General features: G+C 36.6%; 1 protein-coding gene across 1 annotated transcript in view; it reads right to left on the reverse strand.

Moving 5' to 3' along the window:
* The window catches only part of ZNF804B (zinc finger protein 804B), a 223,446-nt gene that overhangs the window by 17,337 nt on the left and 181,722 nt on the right, over positions 1-24,387 (reverse strand). The window contains exon 2 of the mRNA XM_039709796.1: positions 12,262-12,405. Within this exon, the coding sequence (XP_039565730.1) occupies positions 12,262-12,405 (144 nt within the window). The remainder of the gene's footprint in view (positions 1-12,261; positions 12,406-24,387) is intronic.

Below are 24,387 nucleotides of genomic sequence, written 5' to 3' on the forward strand. Positions count from 1 at the left end.
TCCAAACACTTCTTGAACTCTCAGGCTTGGTGCTGTGACCACCTGCCTGGGGAGATGATGTTCCTTAATAAACTGCATTGGTTTGCCCCCAAAGATGGCATTACTTTACCCTGTAGTTGGTCAATTAATCATGATTTGCTATTCACACAATCTGGGCTGAGACGGGAGATCGGGGCAGGTCCAGAACACAAGCCATACTCTGTTTTTCTTCTGCCAGAAATTATTTAGTACCCTGTTGAATACCACAGATCCTAAATGGAAAGTGTAGACGCACATCAATGCAATGTGGATTTCAACACCAGTGTTTAGTGTTCTTTTGAAGGAAGCAGTACTTGGAATCCATCAACATGCTAAGAGCTGAAAACAAGCCAAGAAATGCTAACTATAAGCATAAAGCATGTCACAGAGTTCCAGAGGGTGTCTGTCAATTACTTACACACTTGTTAAAAGACTGGAATTTCTGCTATGCCGAAAACTTTGATATCTAGGATTTCTTTATTTTTTAGTCTTAGTGGGGGAATAAAATTTGGAAAACTCATACAAAAAATAAAATTATCAAGTGTCTTGATGTTAATGCATCTAAACAACAATGCAACATAATGTCTCAAAGTTGCAGTTTTCATAATTTCTGTATCTCAAGAGTGACAAACAAAAGGCGTGGTTATGTTATAATTAATATTATGGAAGTATTATTACATTCCTCACAAGAAATTTTGAAATGTATTTTTCTAAATTAACACTGCTGAAGCAAAGTATGTCAATCTTTATGAACCATTTCAAATTGTTTGATACTAAATGGTGCAAACCTTCTGTATGAAATATAGTTTGATCTTATCACATTTGTGAGTAACTATTCTACTCTAAAAACATTTCCTGAAAATTTAGAGTTTAGGTTTTTTCAACTTGGTTTGGTTTAGTTAGGTTTGATTTGGGTTTGGTTTATTTTCAAGAAATATATATTTTTTACTGTCACATCACCTGCATTAGTACATTTGTTTGGTATTCACATGCATGTCACCTACATTTTTCTATTTATTCTCTGAAATTTAATCTGAGAGGATGCTAAAGAGCCTTCATCTTTTAAATGACTTCTCATAAAGCCTAATTATTATAAAATTGTAAAAAATATGAAATGATAATCAGTCTGGGTTATCTCCTTTATTTTTCCCTTAGAGACACATTAAAATATGTTAATTAATGCATTTAACTAAGTAAGGATGATAAATTACCAATCTCACCCTTTTTACTGCTGTCTTGGTGATGCACAGATACATTTCTATTTTGCTTTAAAATATTTGTTTCTGCTAGGAAAGCCCCTTAAAGATGTACAAAGCACATTGTAAGGTTCCTTGAACACAAACCTAGCTGATAAGCATCACTTAGAGCTCCACAGGAATAAATTGTGCAGCTACATTCTTGCATATTAATTACTGCTTGGAAGGTACAGGCATTTAAAAATGAACAGAACTAGAATAGATACAAAGTCTAGACAGATGTTTATAGTGCCAGATATACTTTGTGCATGTCAATGGGATTAAAAGTATTATCATTTTTTCAGGTGAGGGAAAGTTATCAGCAAGTTCAAAAGTTATGCAGAAGCCAAGAGAAATGTAATTTTTCTGTGAACATTTAACATTTTGCTGTGACAGCTAATTGCTGTATTTCCAAAAAGCTGATTATGGCACAGGACTGCCTCAGGTAAGATATGAGCAGACGTGGCATATCCTGTGGAACAGGTTCCTTAATCTGTTTGAATAATACCTTATTCTAAAAGTCATTCCAAAAATATGATTTCAAGTACTTGTAAGCAGACAGTCACCAAAGACAATCATAGCATCTGGCAGTGCTTTCCCTCTCTCACCTCACTATTTGTAGATACCATAGACCCTGACCTTAAAATGACACCAGGTATTCCAGATCTACTGATTTAACACAAAAAAACCAACCAACTGTGCAAAATATGTGTCTTATGCACAGTATTATGTAATATTTGCCAGTGCTCTGAAGCTGGCACAGGAAATTGAATGTATATCTGTAGTCAGTCTTGCCCAACTCTTGCTAGCTCATCATGAACACCTTTTACATGAATGGTAACATTTTGCATAGAAGTAGATAGAAAACATTCTGCTTATTCTGCTTCTTCTGTCTTTATATCTGGTATCTAAAAAGTACAAAAATTCTGCATCCTTGAATACAGAAATGTCTAAAATGACAACACCCAACATAATTTATTTATTAAATAACACAGGAATGATTTCAGTCTGGCTGCTCTAAAGGTTAGCAGGGAATAATAATCTAAACATAAATATTTAGGTTCTACATGCCTAGCTAATTTAAATAAATCATATTCTATGTTCTGTGTGTATTAGCATTTCAGAACTCAGAACCAAAGATGACTCTGTTTATTTTGAAAACTCTGTTTATGCACTGGGATAAAGAAGTATGACTTGGTCAAAAGCATTTTAAAAAAATTGAATGGAATGTTTCAGGAAGTCCTTTGTTTCAATTTTTTGTTTTTCATTTCAGTTTCAGTGCCATGTTAAACAGTCAGAATGTTTTAATTAATTTAATTTTGAGATCTTTGTCTGTATTTTAAACAGGAGCAGAGTTTGAAGCTATGGGAAATTATTTGAACCAGAGATTCTAAGTTTCCACCAGGTTAACTGCACCTTTAGTTTGAATATAATTGAAGAAGAATATATTCCTTCATCCTCTGAATGAAGATTTATTGTACAAAATTACTATCTAAAATTATAGTTTGAGGGGTAATTTTGTATTTTTCTGTGGTTTGGCATCATCATTTTGGTTTTGTTATAAACATAATCCTTACAATTCCTTGCTTATTTTAATAAGCCATCCCTTACACTGCATCAACCATTCCTTCTGCTAGGAAAATTAGTTTTAAAACTTTAGTAATTAAAAAGTATAGCATCTGAGAAGAACAGAAAGAACAATAACAGAGGCATTAATGAAAAGCACTTCCTCTAGCTGACATTCTGGTTATTGCTATGTCTTTAATGCCAAAACCAGATAGTACACTTTTGTAATTCCTTATATAATGAAATGCTTAAGAAAAATTCTACAGTCATTGGACCATCATTAACAACTATGAAATTAGGTGTCCCATGGGTTTTTTTCCAATTTAAAGAGGGTTAAATTGCTAATTTACATGTTAATTAGCATTTATTCTAAAGAACACCAAATGTAATTCCATAGCATCTAGCATTTAACAATTTAGCTTATCAAGACATTAAATTTAAAAGAAGCTCTGCATTATTTGCAAGATTTTTTGAGGGCTAATGATGAAAAGAATCTCATTATTCTAAGTAACTTCCAATTTAAAAAGGATGAATACTGCCAATTTATTTACTTTATCACTGAGTAATAAGAAAGCAGCAGAGCATTGGCAGGGCAGCAGGTTTAACAGTTCTTTAAAGCTCACTGATCTGCACAGACTGGTAAGTTTAAAATAAAGGATTGTTTCTGGTGACATTTCTTTGGAATGTGTTGCCTCGAGTCACTCCTAATCACCAGAGTGTGCTCAGTGGTATTTGATAATGCTGCTTCTGCTGCTCTGGAGCTACTCTGGTACATGCACTTGCTCTGGTGTGCAGTTGAAGCATTTCTGTGTAGCAGACCTATAAATACAAGCCTCCCTTCATACCATTTAAGAAAATATTGCATGATATTATAAAGCAAGCATTAATTTTAAGAAAATTTCAAACTGGGAAAATAAATGTTCTCTAGTTCAGTGAAACCACAGAATTATCACGTTGTTTATGAACTGCTTTTGTGAATATGTTGTACACTATTCCTTTACTTAAATGCTGATGTCATTCTGTTTTGCTTTATGTTACCCTTATTTGCATTAGTTTCTGTTATGTGACACAACCTGATTGTCTGTTCCCCTGAACTGCTACTTCAGCATTTCAAAATTGCTGTATTGCAGGTGCTCAGAAGCACAGCAGCTGTGATGCAAACATGGTTTTAGAAAGGCAGGATTTCTCTGTGTCTAAACAACAGAAAAAAGCATTCAGGACAAGGAAATTTTGGTCTTATATTATCTAGCAGTGATAAAAGATGAAAATGTATATGAAAACAGTATTATGCATTCCATTCTTTGCTTTTTTCCCCATTTTTTATGTTGTGTAAGTACTTTGTATTATTTTCAACGCAACACTGTGTGCCAATACAATATCTATGGTACTCTCTTTAACAGAATTAGTCATGAGATGTGGCCTATTCACTCAATTCCTCATCTCTAAGTGTAATGATTCAGACATTGGTGGTGATAAGTGGCTGACACTGAGAGATTCCTGCTGTGCTTTATCCTGACATTTCTCCTCATTTACTGATTATTTCTCATGGTCCTTCTCTCTTGTGTTCTAATTTCTGAGTGACACTTGCATGTCTTGCTATTCTAGCAGTTTCTGTCCACACCTATTTCCATAATTGCTTCCCAAACCCACTTGTTCTTCTGTTTCCCTCTCATTTCACATCATCAGTTCTTTTGCAGGTAGCAGTTGCATCCCTTGCACAGAAGGGATTAAATTCTAAAGTACAAAGGTGGTAGAATCACCATCTCTGGATGTGTTTAAAAAAAGACTGAACATGGCAATTGGTGCTATAGTGTAGTTGAGGTGTTAGGGCATAGGTTGGACTCTGTGATCTTTGAGGTCTCTTCCAACCTCATTATTCTGTGATACAGACCATCTTCAGTACTGAGTCATGGATGTTTCCTCACTGAAGACAACATGAAACCTCAGATTAAAGATTTCATTAAAGGGCAGGTCCATAAAAGTATCACTTTCAGATGCCCCAACAGTATTGGTTCTGAAGCCTTCTCACTTCTTTATTCTTGACTTTGCAAATGCTATATATTTTTACTGTTAATTTGCTAGAGCTTGTGATCCATAGACAAAATTTCAGCCCAATAACCAAGATCAAGCTTGTTCTTAAAACACAAAGCTTATAATTATAAGCACACAATCAGTTCTGTATCTAACAATGCAGTACCATTGGGATAACCTAGTTTGTAAGCAAAACTAATTTGGATACAAGAATAATGGATGGAAGGGGTTAATTCACATGAAAAAAATCTGAAAGTGTGAGAAAAACTTTTAAATTTAGTTATGGAAAAGGCAGTTTGAGAAAAGCATAACCATTCAGGAAGAAACTATCAAAAACTTGTTCTTCAGGAAGACTTACAGTCAGAGTGGCAGTAATTTTTGGAAGAAGAACAAGAATATACACTGAAAAATCAGTGTATGATGAACAGCTAAGAAAGTGTGAAGCTATAACAGAAATTAGAGAATGTAATAAATGGCATAGGAAAAAGTAGCAACAAGAAAATCCCTAGTTTCACAATGAGCAAGAAAAAAGTGTGTCTTTAAGGCAAAAAGACACTGAAATGATAGGATAGACTACAGAAATTATTCTTTGCTTTTAACTTTGGTCTTTATATAAAAAGATACTAGACTAGACTAGAAACATCAAGAGTATGCTGTGTCCAAGGGAAGAGAAAGATATGCTTAAAAGGACAGAGCAGAGAAATTTGTTATTTCTATTGTGGATTAATGAATAAATAAAACAAAAGTTGAGAATTCCACAGCATCCATACCCCCAAATTCAAGAGAAAAAAAAAATGTTGCAAAGAAGCAGAAGTGTCTGGCAATTGTTATACTGGAAGAGGTGACAATTCTAAATAATTGTATAGCAGAGATAGTTAAAATATAAACTGATAATTGATTTGTCTAAAGTTAGAAATAAGCAGGCATTTTACTGAAATTAAAGAATATTTTGTAGAAAAATAATCTTTGAAACTGTTGACTGCATTGAACCATAATGTCAATATTCTGATGTAATTTCATTTCTAACACCCCTCTCTTGTAAAACATATGAGCTTCCTTCATTTTATGCACTTAAATAATTTGGTTTTGAGCGGGCTGGTTATAGGGCTACCTCTTTGTCCCGGGTTGCCAAGTAAATTTTATTCTATTTGCCATCTGTATGACAGTTGTCTTCTGTTAAGTGGACAGTTTTCCTTTTCTCTTCCACAACCACTCCTCCCTCCAGGGGGAACATCTGCTGATAAGAGGCTATTGAATGTCACTGCATGACTGATAAGAACTACAGCATCCCATTGTGAGATGCTCCGCCCAGAGGAGAGGGAAGAGCAGAGCATTCCTACCCAGATATAATCTGGAGTTTCTGGAGCACCAGCAGGGCTTCTCCACTGGATTTCCCAGAGGAACAGCAGCTGCCTCTTCTTCCACTGGATCTTCAGAGGAAGACTACACCTTTCTACAGGATCCCTGCTCCAGCAGAACCAGACCTGACACTCCAGAAGAACTACAGCCACAATTTCAATTGGACTGCTACCAACATGCTGACCAACAAGGTGTCAGGTGGTGTTCTCACTCTGACAGTGTTGTTTTGGTTTAGTGCATTGTTTATTTTCTTTCCTAATAAAGAATTGTCATTCCTGCTCCCATATTTTTGCCTGAGAGCCCCTTAATTTAAAATTTATTGCAATTCGGAGGGGAGGGTTTACATTTTCCATTTCAGAGGAGGCTCCTGCCTTCCTTAGCAGACACCTGTCTTTCAAAACCAAGACATTCTTAGAAAGTTCAAAGTTTTCAGGACAGGACCTAATTTTAAACTCCCTAAATTGCAAACATATAGCAATTTGTGTGTGTAATAATTGCTTTGGAGCATAGAAATTCATTGGTCGTTAAAGAGGACTTACTACTACACATACAGAATTCTTGCATCACTTCAAGTCTGCTTATAAACCAGCTGTTTGAGGGAATCTTACACCATATTACTGTTTCTCTTGTTTGGCTTCTTTTCTTTAATCTTACTAGGGATGTGAGGAATGTGAAAGTTTTGTTACAAGTATGCATGTATTTCTTGACAAGCATCAAACCAAGGTGATTTTTTTTGTGAGTTACAGGAGCAAAATCCTGGTGACAACACCACTTGCTAACTGAAAAAGAAATTACAAGGTCTCTTACCACTCAGGTTGTTTCCTGAGGAGGCCACAGAGTACAGAACCCCTGAGCAAAACTTGGCCCAAAAAGTCAGGGCCAGTGTCCTGCTTTTAAAGGGTCATCTCTTTAAAGGCCAGTGTCCTGATGCAGAGGTACAGGAGCAGCAAGTATCAAACCAAGGTGATTTTTTTGTGAGTTACAGGAGCAGAATCCTGGTGACAGCACCACTTGCTAACTGAAAAATAAATTACAAGGTCTCTTACCACTCAGGTTGTTTCCTGAGGAGGCCACAGAGTACAGAACCCCTGAGCAAAACTTGGCCCAAAAAGTCAGGGCCAGTGTCCTGCTTTTAAAGGGTCATCTCTTTAAAGGCCAGTGTCCTGATGCAGAGGTACAGGAGCAGGGACTACAGGGAAGGACTTTGTCCCCAAGGGAGCACCAGGGGAACAGTGGGTCCACCTATTTTCCAAGGGAAAAAAGCAGAGACTACACAAGCACACACGGTAGGGGACCTTCATGCTGGTGTAGTCCTGTCTGGGATTAGTGTGTTCTTACAGCTGAATATGCATTCCTTTGTTCACAAGAAGGTTTCTTAACATGTTTGCCTAATTTCCCAGATCCTAAGGTGAAATTCCTCAGATATTGCCAAACCATTTATTTTTCCTCCAAATGAAAATTGTTTGGATAATACAGGTTTACCTTGGCACCTAAAGATATGGCTTACTTTTCCTCCAATAAACATAGAGATGCTGGAAAAACACCCTCAAGATGAACTAACAAGATCTCAGCACTTACACTCATTCCTGGAGCTTTCTCTGTGTTAACTTATCAGTGCATTTTCTGGGTGGTAGCAGCAATGCTAGCTAAAATGTAAGCATATTTGCTGGCTTTGAAGTTTAACAGGAGCTAAATCTCTGCCTGAATTAGAGTTTAAATCCACAAGCACCATAAAGGCTTAACAGTAAGTGCCAACAGCTGTACACACTAAATCAGTCTCTCATGCCAAAAATATAACCAAATGCTAGTATGCATGGATGTAAATACTGAAATACAGGTATGTACATGTAAACAGTAGACTGAAACTTCTGTTCATTTACTTAGTACTGTCTGCTTCAAGGACACTGCATGTAAACTAGAGTAGACTGAAACTTCTGTTCATTTACTTAGTACTGTCTGCTTCAAGGACACTAAAATGTATGTTGTGGGGTGCTTTTTATAGGTTTTTGTTAATTTGTGTATTTTTTTCACAGGAGAGAATGTGACGCACTTAACTGTATGGTTAAATTTTGACAACAAAACTAAAGGCTTGCTTTGTCATCAGAAACCCCAAGATGGCAATACAGTCTTGTTTTTCTTTGCTGCTTATATCTATTATTATTATTATTATCATCACAATTATTCTATTGCAGTACACGGAACAGATTTGTGATTTTCTCATTTGCTGACATCTAAAAGCCTTGCTCATTGCGAAGGATTATTTATACAAAAAATTGAAAGCTCCAACTACTTTGATGTTAACGGAATGAATGAATACTGTGCATGACCAGGAGCTATTAAAAGATTCCATTTAATAATGTCAACCAAATAGACATCTCTGCTCAAGTTTGGCATCATTTTAAAGATGCACACAGCATGGTTAAAAAGAACTATGCCTATACATTATTTTCAGCTTAACCTACTCCCACAGATATTACCTTTTCAGGTGGCAGCCTATCTTGGTTCTCTACATCCTGATCACTTTTAAATGAACTCTCACCAAGACCCTTGTGCTTTTCAGTGTTCAGACAGCTTTGGCAGAGCTCAGGTACCACGTTTTGATGCAGTTAACTTTTGCTGCAGAGATACAGTGAGCAAGCCAGAGCGAGCATCCTTCACCTTGATGCTTGAGGAGAGAAACTGCAGATTTATCAAACAGGCTACTCCCTGTGACTGCTGCCCCTGACTTCATAAAGTCTTAGGAAAAAAAAACACAAAGGGAAAAAGCTGTGATTTCAAGTGGGTTAGCTGATGTGGTGGGACAATGAGAGATGTATGCACAGGGCTTTATGGTGATGAAAGATTAGGTTCTCCCAGGAAAGTCACTCCCACTCCTGCCCCAGCCTTGTTAAGTATCAGATTTAACAGCACAGGACTCAGGTAAAGCTGGGTGGGAGTGCAAACTTCAAATCAGACAGATTTTCTGAGCTCACTTTTTTCCATCAGTGCCCTGGAAGAAATGAATTTTCAATAGCAGGTATTATCAATGAAAAATTCTTGTAGTGTGTTAGGAAATATGTTGAGACTAATGCTGACAAGAAAACCAAAGGAATAAGAATTGCTTAATAGCGGGAAAATGTTACTAATGTTACTCAAAAATAGATAAATAATATTAGAACTCTCCAGTGTCATTATAGTGTTAGAAGATAATGAAGATATAGGCATTGATCTTTGATGGTCTGTCAAAATTTTATGCTTATATATATACATGTACACCATGTTTTTATGCCTATAAATTTGAAGGTGTGTAGCAAGCAGAGAGAGAGACAAAGTATGTCTGAGTACACTGTTTTAGAATAATCTAACACAGAAAGACAGCAGAAAGACCATTTATGCAAACAAGGCCAGAGTCCATCGTAACATTTTGCAGCCTCTGAGGACAGGGAGGGCAATGGCTGCTATAACAGCTGCTAGGTCCAGGACTCAGCACTTCCTGCTATAACAACTGGTTCAAATAATCTATAAGAAAATGGATCACAAAATTAATTTTATGAAACCATAATATTTGGAGATTAAAGCCACAATTCTCTGAATAAAATCTGTTTCCTCTGGAAGACAAACAAAAGACTTATGATTAAGCACTCAGTGCAATATCCTTTTTTCTATCTTCTCTAAACCTCATTTCCACTTTAATACAAATTGTGAAGTAGTAGTATTAAAATGGGAAATCACATGGGAGGACTGTACTGTATTGTGACTGAGATGCAAGGAGTGTTTCATTATAATTTGCTCTCCATTAGAAGAATGAATAGAACATATCCATGCAGATTACTAAAGCTACCTCAAATTACTTCTGGGAAACAGAAAACACCTTCAGAGGAAGAAGCTCATGTGGTGGATAATGTCCCTCCCAGAATAAATATTTTGAAACTAAGCTAACTAAACCCACAGGAAACCAGGAAACCATAAATTAACTTTTTTTTTCTTTTCTTTTCTTTTTCTTTTTTTCAGGATTACATGGATAAAATCATGAAGAGAGGCTTTTCTGTGACTTACTACAAAAGTCAGAGTAAACACCTACACTGTTCCTAGAGGCAAACTAATTATATTTTCCCAGAATTGGCTGACCAGGTAAGAAGTGAGAGGGGAGAAGAGACTGAATTACCCTGTCACATCAGGAGGGTAGCTAGCTAATCCTGCACTAACTGAGCTTCTGAACTACATCTGAAAGGGCAGGATGAGGTGAGTTTGCACTGCCAGTTGATATTCTCTATGTGTCGTGCATTTCTGTGCAGACTCCTGGTTTCCAGCACTATATGTCTGGCAGCCTTTAAAGCAGTAAATTTATCTGAAAATTAAGAAGAGCTTTATTGCTTAAACAAGCCCTTTTATAACCGAAACTTGCCAAAACCTCCCCTGCCCAACAATCCAGTCATAGCTGGTGCATGAAGCAGGCTGTTTGATTTAGCATAAACTGCTTTTTGCAGGGGGAGTGTGTAAAGAGGAAAGAGCACAAATGGCTCCATTTGAGTTCAGATGCATTTCTGATGGCTTAAAAAAACAGCTGAAGGGTGAAAAAATCTTCTGTGCAGCAAATGGGGATTTATAGAGATTAGAGTCACAGGTTTGGGATCCAGAAAAGCATTTGTTTTGTATTATTCTAAAAAAATGTATGGATTAATTAATGAAATGGTGAAGAGGGGAATTGCTTTTGATTTAATACATAAATGCATAACTCTGGTTGGGAGTGATGGGACAAAAGAGCCCCATTATTACCCATGGATAGCTGCCTGGGGTGCTTGAATTCAGCAGGATGGTTCAGCATTTGATGTGTGGGCAGACCTAAGGCAGTTTTTTAATGAAGTGCTGTGATAGATGCACACAGAAAATTCCTGGGTGATTTACATCCTCTGTGATACTGCAGAAGACAATAAGATTGCTTTCAGGGAGAGCGAGGAGTTTTGCCTTTAGCATTGCTCATTTTATTCAACATTATTATTTCTAATACTCTGTTCAGGAATACACGCAACTTCTAATGGTTTCACACATTTTTGAGGTTGCTCCTGACCCTCACGAACCCACAAGTGTGATCACACAGAGGACACTAATTCCCTGGCAACTTGGATGCATGCAATGTGTGCGCACTTAAATGCAAGCACTAGCAGAAATACAGGAGAAAAAGATCCATCTGAGAATCCAGTAACATGTCCTTAGCATGCCAGGTCAGCAGATGTGATCTCTAGCTTCAGAGGTTCAGAAACTTTCACTCCTGGACTTCACAAACAATTTTATTTAAATTCTGAAGTGTAAATATGAATTATTTGCATTTTCCTTTCATATTGCCAATTGAAATATGGATTTTGCTAAAACTGGAGGAAAATTGGGATGCAGGAAATAAAGTTAATAGGCACATATGGGTAAAATATACCTACTACATACAAATGTGATAAAATTGATACCAAAAAAAGTGATAAAAAAATTAGTATTTATTATCTTTATCCAGGAATCCAACATCTCATAAGGGATTATTTTATATCATTGTGTATGCAAGGCAAAATGTATTTCACCTGAGAAACACTATGAGACATAAATTTTAAATCCAGAAACAGATGCTTTTAAAAAAAAAAAAGTTGTCAAAATTCTTTTCTTCCCTTGAAAAAGCACAACCAGTTTGAAAAAACATGGTCATAGGCCTTCTGATAAAAGCATGAAGAATAGAGTCTTTTCTGTGGCTGGAAGTGTCAAAGAGGGACCTGGTCATTTGAGGAAGTCGTCTTTCCCCCTGCCTGCAGTTTTTAAGTAATACCACATTTAAATATATCAAATTAAGTCCAGACATCAGTATTTAGCATGTGTCTAAAGCTACAGTGGAAGGTCTTTCAGTCAGAGTAGCTTAAAAGAAATTGTGATATAAGTGAATATTTTCCATTTTATTTTAATGGAAAGTAGCATGTTAAAGTTGAAAACATCAAATGATGAATTGTCTTCTACTTGGGTGAATTTAGAAACCTCCCACTATCAATGAGGAGGGAAGAGAGACCGTTGTGGCATGCAAGACATTTATCAGGTTTACCTGCTTGTGAGCGTGGTCATAAGAATTGATGTGGTTGTCAAATTCCTGGTGTTTGTGGTACTGCTTGTCGCACAGTTCACAGTAGAAGTTAGCCTTCACATCCTCCAGGGCCTTGGCTGCAGCTTTCTCCTTCTCAGCGTAGTCCTGCAAAGGCAGAAGGAAAGGGAGGCTCTTCACCCGAGACCGTGAACTCCTGTTCAACAGCTCTTTTCATCACACACATTGCAAGACCTGCACAGCTGGAACGCCAGACTCCATCCCAAACATGCTAAGCAGGTTCTGATCATAAGTGGGGTTCAATAAAAGAGTTGTGTTTCTTGGGGAATTGTTCTTCCTACTCATTGTAAGTTCTGCTGTAAGGTGAGAGGAACGGGGTGCAGGGGATCCATTAGGATACTGCCTAGCCCCTGGGCAGGAAAGCTGAGCAGTGGAAAATAAGTAAGCTCCCAGTGTTAGTCTGTTAACTCAGCCCCAGATTGTCCCAATATCTGCTCTTTCAGGTACTATTGCTCACAAGAAATAAACTGGTTTAATCTGATATTATGGAAGATTTTCTTTTGTGTTCCCTTTTCTGGCTTCCATGAAATATTCACTGGGGCCAGGCAGCAGATTGCTATGGCTGGCTGAGATTTCCCTGGAGCAGAGCCACCTCTGCAAGAGGCTTTTCTGTTCTTCCTTGTCCTTCCCAACATCTGCATGAAGGGACACACCATCCAGCCTGAGCAAAGTGAAAGTAACTCTCGCTTGCCTGACAAAGGCCACAACCACTAGGAGAGCACTAGCTCATGTCCAGGCTCATGCAAACACAGCTGCAAACAGGGAAAACACAATTAGTTCCTACATAGTTGCCTTCCATATCTCCCCAGTGACACAAGTGAGTGTTTTGGAGAGTCAAATACTTCAATACATAATATTAGGTAAAAAGAGAAAATTTCAAACATAGGAGCTAAAAGTTATTGCACTCAAATTAATGCACTTAAATAAAGGCCCTGATATGCAAAATTGGCAGCAGCCTTTGTCAATCTTATTTCTTTTAAAAGTCCTTCTTTATACTGTTGTTATTATTTTTATGATACTTCCTCAAACATTTTGCATTAAAGTGCAAACTTCTGATATGGAAAACAGGAACAAAAAAAAGTTGGTAGAAGTTATTCATTTTGTATTCATATTGACAAGTTGATATTTCTTGAGTGTATGTAATATATTGCCAGGGATTGCAGTAATTCATCATTTGCTCTCCTGTTTTACTCTCCTAAAGAAATGAGCACTTTCTGCTGCCAGGCTTTCCACGCTCTGCAGTCAGTGTTGTCTGCTGTCCACATGCTTTCACCACTCTTTGCGTGACAAACTCAGAGTGCATGAACGCCAGGACATGCTGCACATCTGGGACAGCCTGCTCTTAGCACATCACACTGCCCAGCACAGCTCCAGGGAGCAGAGCAGGGTGGAGGCTGGTGTTTGGGTATGGCAGATTAATATGAATGTATATTTTGAGCCCTTCAGAGAGGGAGGGACTTTCTTAAAGAGTGACACGATTCAAATCTGAGACTTGGCCAAGCAACTGATGGTGGCTGTTAGTGTGACTCACTGAACTTTGCACAGCTCTGTGCTGTGAGCCCTTCTGTTTTGCCTCTTTTTCTCTTTACACCCCCAGATTGGTGTGAGTAGGTCTTTTTTACACCATAGTTTTAGAGGTTACCTTTGCTGGTGAGATTAACTTCATCTAAACTTGGCTGTCTAGAACTTAGGTGTATGGGTAAGACAGAATCCTAAGTTTCTTCTGTAAGAAAGAGAAAAATGCTAGACACTGCCAAACGGTTATTAATCCCATCTATTTCAAAAACCCATTTTAGGATGAGATTAAATTCTCCAGAGGTTCTATCTCTCTCCGGCCACTGCAAGGCTCTAAATTACTAACCTGGCCTACATCCTTAATTCTTGGATTGCTGAACTCAAAGATAATAAATTCTATATTGTATTTCTTTAGATTCAATTCCAAATCTCCCCATGAAAGTTACATGAACTGACCTACTTAAGACAGGAGGTCAAAGGGGAATGCTGTGCCCAGAATTTTGATTTTACATCTTATTGATGATTCCAATGGCATACCAGTTTCTCCCAGAGGGGAAACATGCAAATAAATCTCTTTCCTGCAAGCACATAGTTCAGGTGGGTCAATATACTATAGTACACTAAGAAAAAAACTAACCTGAGCTAACATTTCTCCACTTGAGAAGCTGCTCAATTATGGTAGTTAATCCTTGATTGTATCAGGGAGAAATATACTCACAATCAAATAGTTAAATAGCTTTCATTAGTTATTTAAATTTACAGAGCCCATTAAAAAGTGATACTTTTCAGCTTATTCTTCAAACCCATTGTTTTGCTAGCATTAATTATTCACCAGGCCTTTGATATAATTAAAATGCATAAATTAGAATGTGGATGCAATAGTATTAATTATGCAGAGATGTCTTCCCTGAAAATCAAGTGTTGGAGGCAACATATTTTTATTCTAAACTGGTAAAAATGTAAGTTTTGTGCTCTCTGGAAGCCAGCCAAAGCATAATTGTTTTGAGGGAGGGGTTGTGGGTTAGGGTTTTTTGGTGTTTTTTTTTTTCGTTGTTGTTCTTTTGTAGGATTTTTTGTGTTTTGTTTTTATTTTTGTTTTTTTTTTCTTGGTCTGAACTGTCAATTAAATGTTTACAGCCTGCTCCATCTTTCCTTCTGCTCAAGGAGAAGCCTAACTGTTTGGGGTGAACACACCACATCACTGTCTGTAAAGCACAGCTGAAACTGCTGCTCATGAGCATTCCAAACTGCCAACTTTATCTTTCTCAGCAGAAATTAATACAGTTCCCTGCACATAAAGATGTTTTAAAATAGCAACAAGGCAGCTCCCAGGTGCATCCTAAGATAATCACAACTACCTCCATTGCCTTATTGCTTAATTATGCTTGTCTACCATGGCAGAAGATATAACTTCCTGCTTACTTATCGATCAGACACAGGGAAATTGAATGCCACATCACATACTTTAGAAAGGTCATGGATTTTTCCTTTCTCTGCAAAGACAAAAGAACTTCTAGCACTACTGTACATTGTGCATAGTCAAATGAATTTTCACATTCAGACTTCTAATATCATCTCACTAGGATTGTACAGACTGATGGTAAGTTCTGCTTGGTAAATGTGATCACATGAAAGAAAATCTATGGAACTGCACCTGTAGAAAGCACACATGATCATGAAGGCCTGATCACACAAATGCAGACACAGGCAGGCAGCAAAGATGCACCAACATATTTTGAACTCTGAATCTTCACTGGTAAGGAATATATGTGTCACAGTCTCATAAACTTTCTTCTGGATCATATCCTCATTAATGGCACATAGCCTGGGTAGACATGTGTATACTTATAAGACAAAATAAGTTAGCAGCTCTGTCTTCGAGTCATGGACAGCAGTGGTGCAAGCTCATGTCAGGGATGATGTCATCCTTGCGGGTGAAAACTCCTAGAAACTGTGGATTAACCAGCTTCTGTGGTGCTGGATGCAGACAGTGAAGTGGATAACGACAAACAAGTGCAGAATATGTCTCTAAATGCATTTTCTCTAGAAGCCTGCAAAATGCTTCCATATTATAGATTTTAATTGCATTTACATCAATTTTACCCACAGAGGCACATAACTGTAGTAATTGTTTATATATTGCATTAATTAAAAAAAAATACTTCATTTGCATGTTAGGCTAGAAGTGCTTGCACTTAGCACCTACTTTTGCAGTATGCTTTGTATTGTGAAAACGCAATTAATGGTAGCTGACATTTCATTTTCTAATATTGGGAAAATCAATGAAAAATCCCATGTAACTGAGTTTTCTTGAATGTTGCCACTGACATCTAGTCAATTAGAAATAATTTATAAAATCTAGAGTCTGTAATAGATATTTAATAGACTGCGTGGCTGTTACAGGATGCTGATCTAGACAAAACAATACCACATTTCTTGTCTCAGTAACTGATAGTAAATATATCTGCTATGTTCAAATGGACTAAGGTGAAAAGTAGGTCACTTGATAACAATAAATCTTGAGGAGGCAATTTGCTACAAACCCATGGATTTCTATAAATATAGTGGAGTAAATGCATGGTGCTTGTAATAGAGTATGAGAAAAATATAGCATCATTAGCCCACTTTTGATTACCTATTTCTAAATTGGAATGCAAAATTAGTGACAGAGCAGCTAACTCATATTAATGCAGAGCTCAGTAAGTGACAGACTGCTTCCTCTTCGGGGATATAAGCAATCAGTTTGGTAACTTAAATATAATTTTGTGAACAAGATTAGATATGAATGCAAGTTTTAAATACTTCTGCAACTACAGAGGTGCCTCTTGGGGATTCTCAGGTTAGAGGTTAAAGGAGAAATAGGATGCATATAAGCACATGAATTAGCTACAGATTAGAGACTACATCTAAGACTTTTAAACGTATTTTCATTAGTGATTTAGATGACAAAATTAATTGTGATTATCTATGAAATCTATGAATGATACTAATTAACAGCATAGGGCATATAAATGCTTTAGGGACTAGGATTAAGATTCAAAATTACTGTAATAATCTTCAGATATGATCTTAAATCATCAAGATAAAATTCAGTAAGTTGTTTGTCAAGTGCTGCACTTTGGAGGGGGAAATCACGTTCATCAATACTAGATTAGGAATTGCTGCATAAAAAATTGCAAAGGCAAGAAAAAAGGTCCAAGAGTTAGAGTGGAAAAGAAACCAAATGAAAGTCAACAATGAAAGTCAAGGCAAATCACATTCTGACATGTTAATAGTGATGTTATAAGTAAGATGCTGAGGGTAATTATTCCACTTGACTCAGTATTGGCGAAATGCCAGCTGTAAAATACTATTTGCTACATCTACACTAGCAAATAACTTGGCTTTTAGAATCTGACCCTCTGCCATTCCCACTCCATGTGTAATAGTTAATTCCTGGACTTCTTCATTTCAGAGTTCCCTTTGAGATAAAAACTATTGCAGTTCCAGAGTAACATTTGGTGCAGGACCACACTCTAGAATCTGACCCTCTATCATTCCCACTCCATGTGTAATAGTTCATTCCTAGACTTTTTCATTTCAGAGTTCCCTTTGAGATAAAAATTATTGCAGTTCCAGAGTAACATTTGGTGCAGGGACCACACTCTACAGGCAGCAAGGATGAGAAACCACAAACCTCTCCATGCCCTATATAGCCTTATCATAACCCAAAAGATTTTGTCAAAGAAAACAACATTTTCATGCCATAAGAAAACATGCAGCATCATGTCACAAAACAACTATCCCAGCTGTGGTTTAACATAGCCCTTACACTTCATCACACAGACTGAAATAAAAACCCAATATAATAATTACACCTTACAGTACCAGACAGAGGAGACTTCAGGCAAAATGGACATAGGGTCAGTTTGTCCTGGGGTGTCTGTACTTTTTTTGGGAAGACCAAAATGTAGATGAAGCCTTTGAGACAGTTTGTTTCCCACAGTTTGAGAAAACATAGATGTACTTGAGAGATCTTCAAGCAGAAGTGTAGGGAACAGGGGTTTAAAAGTAAATTACATGCCTAAATTAGGCCAACTAGATCCAATCTGTAATTCATATTTTCATTGGATCATAAGTATGAGCAGCTGTAAATAATATTTTTGAGGGAAATATATAGAACTGCCTAGGCTGATAAAAAACATCTCTGGGTGGTCAGGACATGTGCATAGATGTGTAGAAATAGCAGTCGTAGAAGCTTCATTTTGAGTGCTCGTTCACCACATCTTACAAATTCACCAGTTTTAGGGATATCTGCACATAATTTTAATGTCCTTATATATTTTCTTCTGCAGCTAGAGTGAGATAGATTTTAAACAATCTTAAAAACTCAGCAGGCAGATGACAGAATGCAGGAAGTAATCAAAGTACTTGTGTGCAGTGGGAAACTTGAGTACCACAAAAATGCCCTGATATTAAGATATGTAACTGAACATCAGGCTGTTTGAAATTAATGAACTTTTCCCTGAAAGCTCTTTTTTTTTTTTTTTTTCTCCCTGGAGAAGACTGTTCACTGACCTAAAGACTTTCCTAGGGAAGTTTAGCTGTGGAGCTAGAATAAAAAGCAAGTGATTTGTTCAGCCATAATAGCTGGCAGTACAGAACATTTTCATTTATCTCACATATGTTCTGCCATTCTCCATCTTGAAAACTCAATGCATAGTTTCTGCCACTGTGGGATCTACAGTGAGGATTTACAGAGCTATCTATTGCAAAGGATTTTTTCTTCAAAGGCAGTAAATGCTGCCATTCTCAGCTGACTCATAGAGGGCAACACCTAACTTCTGCAAATAAATACATCTTCATATTTTTCACACTCAGCCAATTACTGTAACATTTTCAATTATGTGCACATCCATTTGCTACTAGAATGCTGAGACGTGCAATGCTTTTAGCAGGTCCTACAGGACTCCCAGAGTACAACCCTGCTGGGACTAATAGAATATGTAAACCAATTCCTAACCCATTTACTATCAAAATCATCAGTGCTGATTGGAACAAACCTTATAGGACATAAGAATTCAGAGAACGTGAACAGATCCATTAGAACTTCAGAAAATTTATTATTTTCTAAGACAAATGGTTGCTTCTGGTAACTTTATAAAGGAATTGAAGTTTGAGATTTGCTATACTCATTTTCAACATTACAAATGGAGCATACAACCACTAAAATTCTTTGGTGTGGATATAGAGGGCATTTTTCAAACATCCCAACATTTTTCTCCCCATTTTCAGAAACTGGTGGAATTGAGTTCACATTCTGAAAATGTGATCAAGAGTTGACATCTAAAGGTAATTAGGTACTTAACTGTAAGTTGCATACAAAATTGTATGTATTCTGTTTAATTTTAGAAAAAATTACAATTAATCAAATTTGAGCATTAGCATAATTTTATATTGCAAAGGGATATAACTAAAGGGAATGATGTACTGGTTTTGGCTGGGATAATGTTAACTTTCTTCATAGTAGATTAGTTTTCAGCTGGAGTTAAAACATGGCAGAATAATTATCAAAATATAATTTTTTTAACTGAGAATAAACTGCCTGGAATTGCATGCAGTGCAGAAACATGAGTTCTAAAATAAATCCAGATTAAAGAGGATATTAAAAATAGAGGGGAAATAACATAAATTGAAAGAAAGTTCAATTTGAGAAAATCTCAAGGGATAAAATGGAGATCAGTGTTGAGCAGTGTCCCCACAGTGCCATTCTGGGCCCAGTGCTGTTCAATAACCTCATGGATGACATAGTGGGATCAAGTGCACCTACAGAAAGTTTGCAGATGACAAGAAGCTGAGTGGTGAGGTTGACATGCCTGAGGGATGGGATGCCATCCAGAGAGAGCTGGACAAGCTCTGAACAGGTGGATGCATGTGAACAGCATGAGGTTCAACAATGCCAAATGTAAAGTCCTCCACCTGAGTGAGGACAACCCCCAGCTGTAAAAGAAAGTGATAAAGGATCTGCTCCCATGCATTAAGCAACTATTGAGATTCAGATTAAAAAAGAAATTAAATTGAATACAGCAAATAAACAATTTCCGTACAGACTGGGAAATACACTCAGGCATAAAGACCAAATGATAGATATAAATGCATATGTAATTCATATACAATAGAAATAGAAATTATTATATTCACTTATATTTCAATATATTCATCTATTTAGACTGGAATATATAAGGTTTCTCATCATCAGTGGAAAAGATGTAAGGACAACTTTCACATTGAAGTTGAAGGTGGCATTTTAAGACGAAGCATGATATATTTATGAGGGGGAATATATGATGTGATTTGGTTGACTAAATTTGATTTGAAAATTTGGGAAAATCTTAAGTTACTCTAAATCTGCTTAATGATTAATGTCTTGCTGCTTGATTTTTTATCTCTGGGCCTCTTTGTTAATCTATCCCCTATATTAATGCTAGCATTAGCATTTGACTTATTGCTTTGAAAGGGCTTCCAAGCATAAAGTCATTAAAGAACAATTTCAAAATACAAACACTGCCATTAAAGAACAACAAAAAATGTTGCAATTCAGTAAGTAGAGCAACAGCCCTAAGAAGATGAAGAACTATGACTCAAGGACAGCCTGTGAACACAAAGAACTGTCAAAATTAGTGGTGGTAGAGGCTGAAATGATTTCTGGGGTAAGTGGAAACAGGTGTGGGTTTCTTACAGTTAGGATTATATTCTAGGCATTTAAAAAAATTCTAACATCTTTTTGGGTAAGATTAAAAAGATAAAAAATTATAGAGAATCTCACTATATTTCCAGCTACTCTGCAGATATGGTTCACTGATCTTACATGTCAATATGACTGACTGTGAAAAAATGTAGATAGAATATAAATGGTTTTTTTAAGCTGGACAGAATAACTGTTCCTGTTATGAAGAAGAAGCAAAAAACCCATCATCCACTTCTTTTTCCTTATAGTCCTGCTTTTCTGCACAAATGTGAGTCCTTCAGTGAATCTGATTGTGACATTTTTGTCTGCCTTCCATTCAAAGTCAATTCCTTCAATTTGTTCACTGATTCATACTACTTTCTCTCTCCTCCTCTCAGGTGATCATTTCTTTTACTCCTTTTCAGATGAGTGAGGTATTATCAATTAATCTGAAGAGTTAGTCCTCCATTTGTGTCTTGCTATTCTCACTTTTCCACTTGTGATTTTTAGAGTACAATGCATGTTCTAGCACTGCATTTAATGGGCTGATGTGATGTATTTCTTTGTCTGTCACCACTTTTCAGATTAAAAGTACTTGACGTTTTTTAGGATCTTTGTACATTTTGACCTAAAGGCTTCTTCTATAAAACACACACACACACACACACACACACACATATATATATATATATCTTATATGTAGTGTCTTTCATGTCTGAGCTGGCTAAAAGCACTTTGCAACAATGATTTTGATCATTGTTTAGGAAATTTTGTAGGAAGTTTTGTAGGATTACAGCATTTGATATGAGTTAATAATAGTTATCACACAACTTATATACAGCTGTTAGAACCATTTTTATTAAGTGGCTTTTTCACAAAACACAGGCTAATCATATCAGATAGCATTTTATAATCTTTAATAACAATAGATTGAAACATTAAATCTCTCTCTTTTAATGTTGTTGGGCTCTTTCTTTGCAGATACTGCAATACTACAACCAGTTCATGTAGACTTATTCAATATCATAAATGATGCAATACTTCTAATGTCAGTGGGTTTCTTTGCTCATAGCAACTGAGAATAATTTTTAATTTTATGATAAAATATTAATAAACTATTAGTAAATCCAGATTGGTCAATTTATCTCTTATGTTATGAATATTTGTAATCTACTTCAGAAAATGTCTTACAGGGTAAGCATTAATCATACACTTGCATCATATTTATACCATTCACCTTCACTTAAAACTCATCTATTGCACTCTACTGCAACACTGTTGCATTGTGCATTTGATGACAAGTTTTTAATCAGAAATCAGGGCATTTCTGCACATTACCTTTACATGTTTGGGGTTTTTTTTTGTTTGGTTTTTTAACAGAAGGCCAGAACACTGATTTATGCAAGCTTTGTTTTTTCTCAGAACCTGAGGTTATCCAAGGGAAAAAGAAAGAATTCCAAATTGCTCTATAAAGTCCAAATGGAAAAACAGTTTATTTGCACACACATATATATCCTTCTTTCTCTGCTCCCCAAATGCATTCATGTGAGTTATAAAATTCTATATACTTTCTGTTGCTAACTCTGCAGTTTTATACGAGCTACAATTCTGTGACCCGACCTAAAGCAAAAAAAAAAAAAAATAGAGAATCTTTTTATTTAGATGAAAGTATAATATTTGCATTCTGATTGGAAAAAATGCATGGGAGGGACAGAGAGAAGGCGATATGAAAGATGTGAGTGTGGCAGGAAGGAAGGAAGGAAGGAAGGAAGGAAGGAAGGAAGGAAGGAAGGAAGGAAGGAAGGAAGAAAGGAATACTTTTTCTACCTCTATTTTATCCCAGTGCTTATGGCTTGAAACTCACCCTGCTGCACATAGGGCAATTAAAATTAGTTGATTTTTAAATACAACTGGACACTCAGCTTGTAGATTAATGGCACCTTTATGGCAATTTCCAAAGTTAAACTCTCTGTCATCCCATATTCTTCAGCCTTGAAGCAGGAAATAACTGCCTAGAAGGAATATTGGTATCCAAGTGCCAAGTGGTTTTCTTGAGTTTTCAAACTCAGTGTACAACCACTCCAAGGGTACACAACAGAATTTTTACATCCCATGGTATCCTGTTCAATTTACAGGTGATCCTGTGTGACTTCGTTTTTTTGTTCCGTGCCTTCTATTTTTTCTAGTCCTTCCTTTACTTCACATTACAACCCAAGAAAGAAACAGAATTCTGCTCCTTCCTGCCAGTTTCTTCTTCTTCTGCCAGGTTGTATAATTGGTAGTGATCTTCATTAATCAGCTGTAAGTCTGCAATATTTTTGATGATTTATTCATAGAAAAAAAAATGTAGCCAGAATATATCTTTAGAGCAAATTCCTGGCCTTCATGAGGATGTGGAGATACCCCCAAGCTCATGATAAATTGTGACACTGTATGCCAGTTACCCACTTCTCCTTCTATGCTATCACCCAGTTTAAAGAAACTGCAAAAGGGCACGAAAGGTATCAGAAAATGTTGACCTGAAATGCTCCAGCCTATCCTCATGTCTTGGTGAAGTCCATTCCCAGAAGCTGGAACAAACATGGCTGCAGCTGCCTCCATCTCCAGCCCAGGATCCAGCATGGCCCAGCAAGGCTGGACTCAATGAAAGCTTTGAAACTGATTCTAATGAGACTGTAAGATCCAGCTATAACAAGCATAATGAATGGGAAAACTAAACAAACAAACAAAATGGAAGATACCATTTAGATCCAGGGGATTTACTGAGATTATTAAGATTAATAGAAGAGAGGATGAGCACATTTTTGCAGAGACAGATTTGAAAAAAAAAAAAACAAAACCAAAACAAATCAAGATGTAGAAGAGGAAAATATCTGTTTAAAAGACTAGGGTTTTTTTTTTTCCTGCCATGGTATTTTGTGAGTAAAATACTAATATGGTACAAAATTGACAGCAAACATCTATTGTGTTCTTGAGTTCATCATGTTAGTATTAGGAACAGAGCTGTATAATGCAACACACAATTTAAAATAAAATGCCAGTGTCTGGGACACAAAAGGTCTTAAACAGATACTTTGTTGAACAAATGAAAGATGATCCATCCTCATCTTCCCTCAAAAGAATAAACTATATAACAGAGAGCTAATTGTGTCACAAGTGCTTGGCTGGGAATATGTTACCTACACATAATGAACACTTCTGGTGCCGCTGTGGAGACCTGAGGCTTCCTGAGACAACAACTCAAGCAGCTGATTGCTGTTTGATGCTGTAAAATGAGGTCTCCTGGGGTGTCCATTAATCCCATGAATTTACTGAGCACAGGGCAATGCAGAGGTGCTTGATTTCAGAAAAATGAGCCAGGCTGACATCTCTCAACTTGAAAGAATATTTCTGGCTTCACCATCACCTATTATAAATACAAATGGGGAGTTCTCAGCTCCAAGATTACCATCATTAAATTTCTTGCCTTTCTGTGTGTCGTATTTCCAAAGAATGAGTCTTAAAGAAATGATTGCATTTATATCCATTACAGACTCTCTGGATTCTTCTTTATTTTTTAACTGTAATTCTGTGCTGAATATTTAACAATTTTAATGCAACATAAGTGAATAGTAGTTCCTAACTTTGATTTTTATAACCTGTTAGTCCAACCATTTGTGTCATGAAAGAAAGCACAATCTTATTAGGTAACAGTGCATTTCCTTAATGAATATGAATACAAGTGTGTGAGCTCTCTAACTCTTGATCTAATTAAAATAGATGACTCAATGAATTAATGATGAGACATTTCCTTCCAGTATTTGAAATCTATGTAGGAAACTCTTCTTAACTAAAATGCAACAAACAAA

Source organism: Passer montanus, unplaced genomic scaffold, assembly GCF_014805655.1.
Source record: "Passer montanus isolate IOZ18808 unplaced genomic scaffold, ASM1480565v1 scaffold10, whole genome shotgun sequence".
NCBI lineage: Eukaryota > Metazoa > Chordata > Aves > Passeriformes > Passeridae > Passer > Passer montanus.